This window comes from Nyctereutes procyonoides, unplaced genomic scaffold, assembly GCF_905146905.1.
Source record: "Nyctereutes procyonoides isolate TBG_1078 unplaced genomic scaffold, NYPRO_anot_genome, whole genome shotgun sequence".
NCBI lineage: Eukaryota > Metazoa > Chordata > Mammalia > Carnivora > Canidae > Nyctereutes > Nyctereutes procyonoides.
This window is the reverse complement of record NW_026575120.1, coordinates 46,560,219-46,572,424: the sequence shown is the minus strand read 5'-3', so window position 1 is coordinate 46,572,424 and position 12,206 is coordinate 46,560,219. Positions and strand designations below refer to the sequence as shown.

The 12,206-nt window shown below is 41.9% G+C and overlaps 1 protein-coding gene across 1 annotated transcript; it reads right to left on the bottom strand.

The window, feature by feature from the left end:
* Nucleotides 1-7,631: 7,631 nt before the first annotated feature.
* LOC129515699 (beta-defensin 107A-like) lies at nt 7,632-11,203 on the bottom strand. Its single transcript, XM_055334724.1, has 2 exons — nt 11,134-11,203; nt 7,632-7,774 (listed from the first exon to the last, which is right to left on the bottom strand). The coding sequence occupies exons 1-2, from the start codon at nt 11,201-11,203 to the stop codon at nt 7,632-7,634; spliced, it is 213 nt and encodes a 70-aa protein (XP_055190699.1).
* Nucleotides 11,204-12,206: the final 1,003 nt, after the last annotated feature.

The following is a 12,206-nucleotide window of genomic DNA, read 5'->3' as shown; positions in this document are numbered from 1 at the left end:
TGGGCCCCCAAGTGTTCTTTAAAAACTTTGTGGAGGTTCTGGTGGATCAAGGATGCCCATAAATGGCCGCAGATTGCTATGTAGAGAGGGTTTCTGGGAGGGGTTCAGAGGGAAAACCAGGCATAGCCCAGTTAACTCCCTGAAATGAGGATTGAGTAGAGATGGAGTAGATAAAAAGAGAAGGTAGAGCTACATGGGGAGGGAACCTGAGCTCCATGAATAGGGACCAGCAACCCCAACTGTCAGAGTAGACAAGCACATCTCCCCACCCCTCCCCCCTGCCCCCAGTCCTGATCCCCTGGGTGTTCAGGCACAGCCGCGGTCAGTGCTTGCTTTGGAAGTGGTGCTGTTTAGAGAGCGCTACAGAGTTCCTGTCCTGCTCAACGTGACATTCTCCCCAGGGCTCATTCTTTTCTCATTTTTAATATATCTGATTTTGTTTCCCCTTTTTCTATGTTTCAATCCTAACCTCTCTGCCTATTGTTCGACCCTCTTAAAAAGTTCAGTCTGATCAGGTATATCTATCAATCTCATTTTCTAAATTTTTATTTTTTTATTTTATTTATTTACTTTTTTTATTTATGATAGTCACACACACACACACACACACAGAGAGAGAGAGAGAGAGAGGCAGAGACACAGGCAGAGAGAGAAGCAGGCTCCATGCACCGGGAGCCCAATATGGGATTCGATCCCAGGTCTCCAGGATCGCGCCCTGGGCCAAAGGCAGGCGCCAAACCGCTGTGCCACTCAGGGATCCCTCAATCTCATTTTCTTGTAGAACTCTGTCTCAGAGATTTCTGAGGAATCACAACCAATATTGTTGCCAGCTGTGCATGTTGCTCACTGGCACATGGAGATGTCTCTTGGCTCTCATCCTGGGATTCCCACGAGAGTGTTCTCTTGAGTTTTCCACTAGTTTCCTATTGTCACTGTAATGAATCACCATACACTTAGTAACTAAAACAACAGAAAATACTTCATTTTTTTTACAGTTTTGGAGGCCTAAAACCTACAATGAGTCATTTTAATAGTCGTATGGTGGTATCTCACTGGAGAAACCCCTGTGGATTCTCCATGTTTCTTACATACTTCATTGTCTCATTTGATGGAAATACTTTGCTGCAGTTTTCACAATTGGCCTTGGTTCTTTAAAATCAAATAACTTTGCCGAGTAAAATTATATATGGAGAAAATACAGAAGTGATGTATACAGAATTGTTTCATTGAAGATCTAGCAGGTTCCTTGAGAATAGAGAGTGTGCCCCATTTGTCCATATGTCTGCAATGTGTGTTACATCAAATCACCAGGACGACCTTCATCATTACTCTTCCCCCATTTTGAGTTACTGCCATTGGTAATTAAGCCCTGTTGTTTCCTCTGTGTCTACTTCCTACATTTCAGCAAGCCCTAGGTTTTTGTTCATCAAAACAAATGAATACATATCCTACCTAAAGTGTAATAATATCGCCTATTCCTCCTTGAATATACTTGGCCAGGACTTTTAGATACTGGCTGTTCTCTTTTATACTTCCAGATATTTCCTTGGTCAAAAGCAGGGAGTCTGATGCAGGCTATGGTAAGGCAACGCTAGACAGGATGGTTAAGACCTCTAGTTCCTGTTTCTACCCTTAATGCAGAGGGCACATTCGGTTTGGGAGTCAGCTGGAATCTCAGGAGGAATCCATTTGAGTAGACCAGAGTTGAAAGGTAACAGGGGGAGCCAAGGGTGGAATAAAGCCATAAAAAAGAGTTAAGCCCCAAAGGTCAGTTGTATGGAGCTAATTTTCTTAGAATCAGTTTTTCTTATAAATAGGTCCTTATCATTTCCCTCTGCCTGGGCCCAAGAGGGGTATCATGGCTCTGTCATGCCATTATCTGAAAGTCACTAACTCTTGGAGAATATAAGCAGAAGAGGTTTGGAGACAAAATCACTGTTAGGAAAATGTCCCATTTTCTGTGACCCATATCCTGTTCTGTTTCAGTGATGAAGCACAGATGGTACTAAACACCCAGAAAGCCCGCCCCTGACTGCAGTTCATCCAAATCCATCTTACCAAACCTAGGATGTGATGCACACAATCAGAAGGGAGCATTCAGGTACCAGGGAACTATGGTTCTCTCCAACACTGACTATCCCATAGGACATAGTGGGATGTAGGTAGTGTAGGTAGTTGAGACTTTGGCCTATGTGTAGGATTCTCTCAAGTGCTCAGCTTCTCAAACTGAATAAGTCTTTTATAAATTTGTTTTGTTACCTGAGGAGACTTGGTTCAAAAAAGAGTAGATTGGCAAAGGAAGATGATAATGGTTCTCATGGGTGAAGGTGTCCATACAGACAGGTGGAAAATGACTTCATTTCAGTCCACACTCACCAGGACTAGTAGAATGTCTCTGCATAATGAGGACATTTCAATACCTCCCTACAGGTATCTGGGGACAGGGGTGTCCTATGATAGCAGAATGGCCTTCAAGGGAGGACAGAGAGTCCTTGTTAGTTTGGATGCTCATGGAAGTGGGCAGTTTTGAATGGAAGTAATTGTCAAATGGGAACATAAGCTACGGACACTTTGGCAATAGAATGGAACAACGATCTTTCAGGTCAAAGTGCTTTTGACTAGATCGACAAGAAGTAGGTCTGAATGAGGACAGGGTATTTTGTCTGTGAACTTGTTTCAGACTCTGCTAACTACAGTCAAACTCAGTCATTCTGTTCTGAGCTCCCACAGGCTTCCCATCAGGCTGTGGAAACTGCCATGTTCTATGTTAGTTTGCTGGACATGTATCTTCCAATGAAAGTCTGAGATTCTAGGGCATCTGGGTGGCTCAACTGGTTAAGCATCTGCGTTTGGCTCAGGTCATGATCCTGGATTCCAGGGATCCAGCCCCCTGCTTTGCTCAGCAGGGAGTCTGCTTCTCCCTCTGCCCCTGCCTTCCCACTAGTGTATGCCAGCTCTCTCTCAATTTCTTGCAAGATACATCCACGAAGGCAAAAGAAACAAAAGCAAAAATGAACTATTGGGACTTCATCAAGATAAGAAACTTTTGCACAGCAAAGGATACAGTCAACAAAACTCAAAGACAACCTACAGAATGGGAGAAGATATTTGCAAATGACGTATCAGATAAAGGGCTAGTTTCCAAGATCTATAAAGAACTTCTTAAACTCAACACCAAAGAAACAAACAATCCAATCATGAAATGGGCAAAAGACATGAAGAGAAATCTCACAGAGGAAGACATAGACATGGCCAACAGGCACATGAGGAAATGCTCCGCATCACTTGCCATCAGGGAAATACAAATTAAAACCACAATGAGATACCAGCTCACACCAGTGAGAATGGGGAAAATTAACAAGGCAGGAAACCACAAATGTTGGAGAGGATGCGGAGAAAAGGGAACCCTCTTACACTGTTGGTGGGAATGTGACCTGGTGCAGCCACTCTGGAAAACTGTGTGGAGGTTCCTCAAGAGTTAAAAATAGACCTGCCCTATGACCCAGCAATTGTACTGAGGGGGATTTACCCCAAAGATACAGATGCAGTGAAGCGCTGGGACACCTGCACCCCGATGTTTCTAGCAGCCATGATCACAATAGCCAAATTGTGGAAGGAGCCTCGGTGTCCATCGAAAGATGAATGGATAAGAAGATGTGGTTTATGTATACAATGGAATATTCCTCAGCCATTAGAAATGACAAATACCCAACATTTGCTTCAACGTGGAGGGACCTGGAGGGTATTATGCTGAGTGAAGTAAGTCAATCGGAGAAGGACAAACAATATATGTTCTCATTCATTTGGGGAATATAAATAATAGTGAAAGGGAATATAAGGGAAGGGAGAAGAAATGTGTGGGAAATATCAGAGAGGGAGACAGAACATGAGAGACTCCTAACTCTGGGAAACGAACTAGGGGTGGTGGAAGGGGAGGAGGGTGGGGGGCGGGGGTGAATGGGTGACGGGCACTGAGGGGGACACTTGACGGGATGAGCACTGGGTGTTATTCTGTATGTTGGTAAATTGAACACCAATAAAAATTAATTTATTAAAAAATAAGTAAATAAACAAAGAAACAAACAAATAAATAAATCTATCTTTAAAGTCTGCACTTCTGTTCCTGAGCAAGGAGGTGAGCCATTTGTTCAGTTCCTCTCAATATCTCCTTTTCAAAAAGTGCAGGACAGTGAAATACCACTGGGCTCAAAGGCAGAACTTCTAGATTTGAGTTCTGAAGCTCCACTCTGGCTTCTAACTGGAAGTATGGGGCACAGAACCAGGGCACTTTCAAATATCAGATGCTCCTCTGGTCAGTGATCATTAGTTGGCAAACATCACTATGCGGAGATTTGAATGGACATGTGGTTTTAAAAATTCAGATTCTTAACTTAAGAATTCCGAATATGAAAGTGTGAGAGTCGGGAACAGACCTCTGATTTTCAAAAATATTCTAGGTGACTAGAATCAACTTTCTAAAAAAGATTTTATTTATTGATTCATGATAGACACTGAGACAGAAGCAGAGACACAGGCAGAGGCAGAAGCAGGCTTCCTCTGGGGAGCCCGATGTGGAACTCGATCCCAGGACCCCAGGATCATGATCTGAGTCAAAGGCAGGTGCTCAACCATTGAGCCACCCAGGCATCCCTAGGTGACTAGAATCAATTTGGCTCTGGAAACACTGATTTATATTACCTCCAAGGCCACTTCTAGCTCTAACATTTTAACATTCTATGAATTCTTGTAAATCTGAGTGTGACACTTATCCTTAGTTTTTATGATTGAACAACACGGTGTGTGTGTGTGTGCATACATGTGTGCATATATGCATAATATGTAGCATGAAACGTAGAACCATATCCAATACCCAATTCTAGGTAAATGAGAACAATGTTAGTGAGGAGAGAGAAGGGAGGAAAAGTTATGGCACAATTTGCACATACTGGGGAATAACCTATGTACATTTATGCTGTGAGGGAATTGTGTGATTTGTAAGGGACAATAAGCCTGAAGAAGTCATTTTTAACTGGAGTGCCTGAGTAAGTGGTAACAATATTTACTAAGATCTGGAATAGTAAATGAAGATCAGTTTGGAAAGAAAGGGATAAAGTGCAATAAAAACTAGTTATTTATGGGTGCCCATCAGAGATCCAGTTAGGGAAGACCAAAGCCCTGTAAAACTTTAGCATGAAGTTAAAGTCGGAAAGACAGTGTAGGATTTTTATCAGACAAAGCTCATTTAGGTCAACAGAAATCATGCTGGGTATTCAGAACACGAAATTTAATGCAAAGGATTGCTTACACAGGAAGCAGATGGTCAAAAGTCCACAGAGAGTAATAACTACGGGCCCGGAGGAGCAAATGGGAAAGGCGCTATCAGCGGCAGGGGTCCGAAATCCTGGTGTTAGCTACCTACAGCTGGGGCTGGATGTATGAGTATGGGACACAGCACAGCTGGTGCTCAGACCTCTAAGTCAGGAGCAGCGCATGAATGATGCTTAAGACTTTAAGGAAGGAGTGCTCCATGACTGGGGCCCAGACAAGTGGGGTGGGGACATCCTGCAGCCAATGTTCAGGCTTTTAAGGAGAAGATACGGCCAAACAGGGGCCATGGAGAACCAGGGTACACAGCAAAACAGGTTGTGGCCCAGCTGGGCCTCTTAATGGGTGCACCCCCTGGGTGCTGCTTGTTCCTTCAAGGGATCTTGCAAGACTGCTGAGAAAGCCAAAAGTAGTTGGAGCCTGGAGCCAACCATCTGTTGCCGTTGGGGTGCTGCTGGCCAGAGCTGAAAATGGAAGGGAGTGGCTTCACCCTTCATCTTAATTTCCTGCCTGCCAAAGTCTTGGATTAAAGGGGCTAATGGGAAGCAACTGGCCTCCAGGTCTAGCAGATGCAGTGTGCAGGGCATCCATGCACTGCCATGGAGTGGAGTAGAGAATGGAGGCTTGGAGCCTGGAAGGCTGGTGAGTAGGTAATGCCACATCAACAGGAGAGGCTGAAACCACGGGATCTCATGGAATTGCTTAGAGACATGTGTAATATGAAGATGGACGAAACCAGGGTGTGTGCAAACCCAGGAAAGGGAGAACATAGGAGAACAGGGAGGAAAAGAAAGAAAGTAGCTGGAAGACTTCTATCTTCGAGGGCAGAGGAGACAGGAATGAAGGAGGAGACAGACCACATTGTGAAATGCTTGCGAAGTATCAAGGTAACAAAAAATGCCAACCATAGATTGCTGAGGGTGCCCCTGGAGTCTTTACAAAGAGCATGGTGACCGACACATGTCTAAGAGGTCATGGTCTCCTCATTAAGTGAAATTCCAGCAGCATGAAGGTGGTAGAGGATATTTCTGTAAGTTGAGAAGCAGAGGAAGATATTATACACACCACTGTTAATTTTGCAAGGAAAGGGGAGAGAATAAAAAAACCAGAAAGAACAAGGGATGAGACCTAAATACATTTAGATTCTCAAAGGCAGTTAGTTATATCCGAGGCCTGGGTAAACAACTTCTCGGAAGACCCCAGGACCTGTGCTACTTGCAAAACGAGAGCTTCTTCCACACACTCGGCTCTTGCGTGGTTTTCAGAATAAAAAAATCAGCCCATTAGCCATGAAGATATGTAGCAGCACCAGAACATTTTTTAAAAACAGGTTTTTATTTCGTACTTTACAGTCTGTTTGCCGTTACTATCAGCCCGGACAAGCAAGGATCACAAGGACACAGGAGGGATCTTAGAAAGTGTCCAATTCTTCTGCAGCTGTTTCCACTTCTTCTTCCACCCAGCTGCTCACCGGAGCTGCTAAAAAGTATTCTGTGCTCAGGCTACTGCTCTCAGCCAGGGCCCCATATTGTGGACATGCTAAGAACATAAGACCAAAAGCCAGGAGTGTTGCTGTGACTAAGCCGGCAACAGTGGCATCTTCCTGGGTCTCTATCTCCTCCGCTGTAATGAAGGTGTTGAATTAGACTATCTCTAGGAACTCTGCTCTTGAAGAGGCCATGACTGCTACATTCTCACTACAAGAGGCCAGCATGAAGATGCTACCCAATCTTTGGCCAGCTTCAACTTTGACACAGGCCCTTTTCATTATGACACTTGATGTCCCAGATTGAACAGGGAGGGGAAGCCATGCTAACAGCTATCTGTGAAGGAGCTGGAGAAGCATGAGCCAGCAGTACTGCTAAGGCAGCCACAATTTGTGACCATCACGTGGGCCATTTACTATGTGGTTGAGTCGTCTCATATTACAGAGACCAGGGTCTGAACGACAAAGACCCATGGTCACACCTCTGTCTGAAGCCAGGGTTTTAGAAATTTTCAACTATGGTCCCACCTTTCCATTCTACCTGTTTAATCTGTTAATCTGCTCACTCACTTTATCAATGAATAAAATAATTAATGGGGCCTCTGCCAGCAAGTGGGTATTCCAAAGGTCAACATAACACAGTGCCTTCCCCCAGGCCCACAGAGGCTATTTCTCTGCTGTGTCAGAAGCTGGATTGACAGCTTCATTCAAAGAATGCCCATGTTGGAGGTCAAGAGAGAAAAATCCAGAGATGTTTGCCACATGGAGCTCACAGCCAGAGGATCTTTGCTTCTCACTTTCTGTAGCTACTGCTTGGCTTTTAATTATTCTTCTTTTTTTTGCAGCAAAGTGGTGTCAGTTCAGCTCTACAGCCCCCAATCTTGTCTTCAAAGGAAAGGCACTCAACTTCACAGCGACCATCCATCTTCTGACACTGCATCCTTCTGTGTATAGCTCCATGGGCTGAGTGAAGAAAGCAAGGCCTCAGTTATCCAGTAATTGGTGACCAGAAAGCAACATAACATCACCCAGGCCAAAATCACAATTCCCTATTACCGAGTCTCCTGCAGACACAGAGTACACGCCTAGCGATCAGAAAAAGCACATGTCACCTGAGCAGCTGTATGGGAGCTCAGATTCCCTGCACAACTTACACAGTGTCCCTACTGGGTATTCAATTCCCTCTGCCATACTCATTTCTAGGCTATCTAGAAGCAGAGCATGTCTTCCTGGGATGGAGGCAGTCTACTTTCTAATTTCAATAACATTCCTTCCCAATGTGTGATTGTTTTCATGTCTCCAAATTAATAGTCTCAGATATATAACAAAAGGTAAAGATGGTGCCGTTTATACTGTAGGCAGGTCAACGATAGACCACATGCAACGATAGACCACAGCCATGTGGCTGTGGAGTTTCAAGATTTTAGGTGCAAAGATAAAAGAAACCTGAGGCTGATCCGTTCCGTAAGAAATGTCAATGAATAATGGGTTTAATTCTGGAATTCAGAGTGATGTGGACGAGTTTTTCTTCTGAACAAAGATTAAGCTAAATAGAGTAAAGGTATTTTGAGAAAAATGATTGAAAAAAGTTTTTGGTGATAGATGTTCTCAGGAGAAATAATACAAAGAACTGGCAGTCGCTCCCAAACGGAACATGTTCTTGGAAAATACAGCTTTGAGGAGGAGAAAACACATATTGCTGTCGTATACCTGAGATAATGCCATGCTGAAGAAACACTGAACCTGTTCATACCCCAGTTAGGACTCAGACCAACAGAAAGGAATTGCACAGCCTTAGATTTCTGCTCAAAGTAAGAGGAAATTTTTAAAATAGTCCAAAGTTGAACTTGGGATATTGTAATAGACTACTGAAGTTCATCAGGCATCTAGCCAATCAACTGACACGGAATACTCATAAGGTGTTTAAATACTAATTGAGGCAGATAATGAGAATGATGATTAAAGAAACAATGATAAGCAGACAATAATAATAGTGTACTTTCTCAGGGCACAGAGGATGTGCCTGGCTTTGTTTAAGCAGATTATAGAAACAGAGGGATTGTTAAACCTTCCCCAAACAGTTATTTCTCACTTCAAACAATTAGTAATGGAATCTCTGGATAACACGAGGAGACTCAGCAAAAGACATCAGTCCCAGGCCCCGTGTCTCTGTATGGTTGCATGGATAGGTTTGGACCAATGAAACTGGAATCAAATGATGTAGATGCTTCTGTGCAATCCTCTTGATCATGAGGTTTACTTACTTTTCAGCCCTTCCTGTCAGAGCATCTTTAGAACCAGATGAAAGACACATGTTTAGGACACAAGGTTGACCTTCCTCCCTAGGCTCAAAGTAACTTGGTGGAGAAGAGTCTTCTTTCTAACCATAATAGTCAACTTACCTGTTTTTTGGATTTTTCCCTAAAAGAAAAATAAACTATTTTTTCATTTACTCTCTTTTTAAATGTCTTTGTTAAAATAAGTTTGCCTCTAATTAATGTAACAAGTATCTTAATCTTTCAAACAATCCTATTAATTATTATTATTACCACTTCTAGAAAGGAAACTGAAGCAGAATGGTTCACACAACCTTGAAGGATTAGACCTGAGATCCAACTTCAGGTGTTTTGGTGTAAAAAAATCTGTGTTCATTATCTCTTCTACTGATCATTGAACTCACTTCCAGCTGTGAGATTCTGTGTGGTTGCTGTGATTGTGCCGCTCCTAATTTGAGCCCACACTAGGCTTGTTGTTGGGATTCAAATGTACCTGCGCTGAGTTTGGGAACAAGGAACCCTTAATGAATCAGAGACTTGTTGAATGGGAATGGAGAAGTTGGCTTAAAATGTGTTTCTCTACCTGGATCCATTGTCTGACCTCCAGGAAAAGACTGGAGCAGAAACCAGGTAACTGACCTGATAAATGAGACTTTGAAATGTAAGGGCATGTATTTATACCTGTTTTCAAAAGTGCAAGGTGAAGAACACTTCCCAAGAAGGCCCTTCTGATCCCATAGTTAGAACCACGGTTCTTCTTCCATGGCTTTTCTTTATATTTTGCATCATTTATGGCACTTATGAGAACTGTTTTGTGTTATTGTTTTTATGAATCTTTCCACCTCACCCATTCACTTATTTGTATATTTGAAATTTATCAAATACCTATTTACTATTCTGGGGAACCTATTTTTTACCAACACAGAAATAATAAAATAATAAACTTCAAGTAAATTAAGCATGAAGATCATACTCTAATTACATTTTTTTACCTCCATTTTACCTACTTTTTCTATAGTGCCCTAACAATTGCTTATTAAGTGTTATATGGATTGGTTTGGTAGGCCTTTTGAGGCCTGATTGTGTAATAAGTAAGTGCAGAAATCCGGAAATCATGTAGTAGTAAAGTGCTTCATAATACACGAGGAAACCCCATTAGTAATGACTTAATAACAGAAGTATAGTTGAGAAGGGATGGATATAAAAGTTTCTTGGTGGGGGGCAATGGCACCTGAGTGTCTCAGTTGGGCATCAGACTCTTAATTTTGGCCCAGGCCATGATCTCAGGTCATAGGATTAAGCACCACATCAGGCTCTGCATTCACTGGGGAGTCTGCTTGAGATTCTCTCTCTCCCTCTGCCCCTCTTCCAGCTCTCTCTCTCTCTCTCTAAAATAAATAAGTAAATCTTTTAAAAATGTCTTAGGGATAGAGTCTTGGCAGTACTGAGCAAAAAGAGACCATTTCAAAGCTCTCTAAGATGTAAAAGCAAACCAATCAAGGTGTTAGTTGTTTAAATGATATAATTTTCTATTAGAATGTGAGAACTAGAAAGAAATTCTAAGTAATCTAAGATTAGGATGTTTGGGCCAACTAATAAAACATAAAAATAGGAAAAAAATGTAAAGAAGATACTAAGAATCTCTTATCGTAAGTTTTGTTTCATTTAGGCTACAAAAGCTATACTTCTCTAAATTAACAAGTGTGCTTGAAATTTGCCTCTGAAATTTTCTCTCATTTTAGAGCTATCACTTTGGCACACGCTGAAGCTGAGTGGACGATTACAGAAGATGGAAAGAGAGCTAACTGTAAAGAGAAGTCTGAATCCCTTGGTGGAGCTTTGGGGGAAATTAACCAGATACCCGTCTGGGTGGAGATAGTCCAGCTCAGTAGTTTTGTGTTTAAGCTCAAGAAAAGATTTCTAGTAACTGCTTTGTGCTGGGACATTTTTACAATACAGGGATGAGTGATGCACTTTTCTAAAGCCTGAACTTTCTTCTCAAAAGACAGATTGCCACCCTTACATCTATTAGGATTTCCCTCTTACCTGAGAAAATGTGAGCAAGGACAATGAGAGCAGCAGAAACCAAGAAAAAAATTCTCATGGCTCCAGACATCAGTAGAGAGAGGATAAAGGAGGTGTAGTTGCTAGAATCCAGCTCTTTTATCAAGGGAAGTTGATTAAAACAGGTTCTACAGCTCTGAAAGGGCTGGAAGACAACTTCAGTTTGAAATGTCCATTAAACGGAAACTATTTTTCATGCTCCGCTGAGTAACGAGTGGGCTGCTGGATCAGGTGTTACCTCAATGATGTCTGTCGGAGAGTAAGGCAGACAGCTAGTCCCCCTGCCTGGATTCCTACATTCTATGTCTCTGCCTACACATCTATTCTCTGAAGCCCCATCTCAGGTGCCTACACTTCCAGAAGATCTATAACCCCCACTCCTTTTCTTCTTTAAGATGTTACTTGCAGCTCGGTCTCTTATAAGATTATCTTGGCAGTCATTAACGGGTACCTGTCATAATTGCGTTTCAAAAATTATACTATGTGAAGAATTTTTATCCATCCAGTCTGACTATCAACTCAACAGAAGAAACCAATTCTCCTTCCATCCTTTTCTTTCCATTGATTCCTCATAAAGTGCTTTGCAGCAGTAGCCGTTCAAAATATCTGGGTTCTTTGACTTAATTGATAGCTGTCTAATTAGGGTAATTCATGAATAGTCAAACAATTAATTCAGAAATCTTACTAAATGTTTAAAGTTTTTACATTTGTAAATATTATTATTAAGGATAATGGTATTATGACAAAATATGACCATACCTCATATGTTATGGGAATAGCTTTCATTCAACAAATATGGGTTGGAGAACTATGTATATGTTTATTTTTATTTTACTAAGAAATTTTGAATTTTATCCTAAAATCAAAGGGAAACAATTGAAGGATTTTTAAGCAGGGGGGTTATTTGAAAGATTAAAACTCAAATGAGGAGTTCCGTTTCAAATAAAGCAAAGTGAGCTCCTGACAAGTAGACCCTCCCACTAATAACAAGTGAAACTGTGGAAGAAAAAAAAAATTACCTGAAGAATATGAAAGTTGAAATAAGTACAGGCATA

Coding starts and splice junctions, on each gene's coding strand:
- LOC129515699 (XM_055334724.1), bottom strand. CDS start 11,203: ATGTCTGGAGCCATGAGAATTTTTTTCTTGGTTTCTGCTGCTCTCATT. Junction 7,775..11,133: donor CCTTGCTCACATTTTCTCAG/GTAAGAGGGAAA, acceptor TTCTTCACTCAG/CCCATGGAGCTATACACAGA.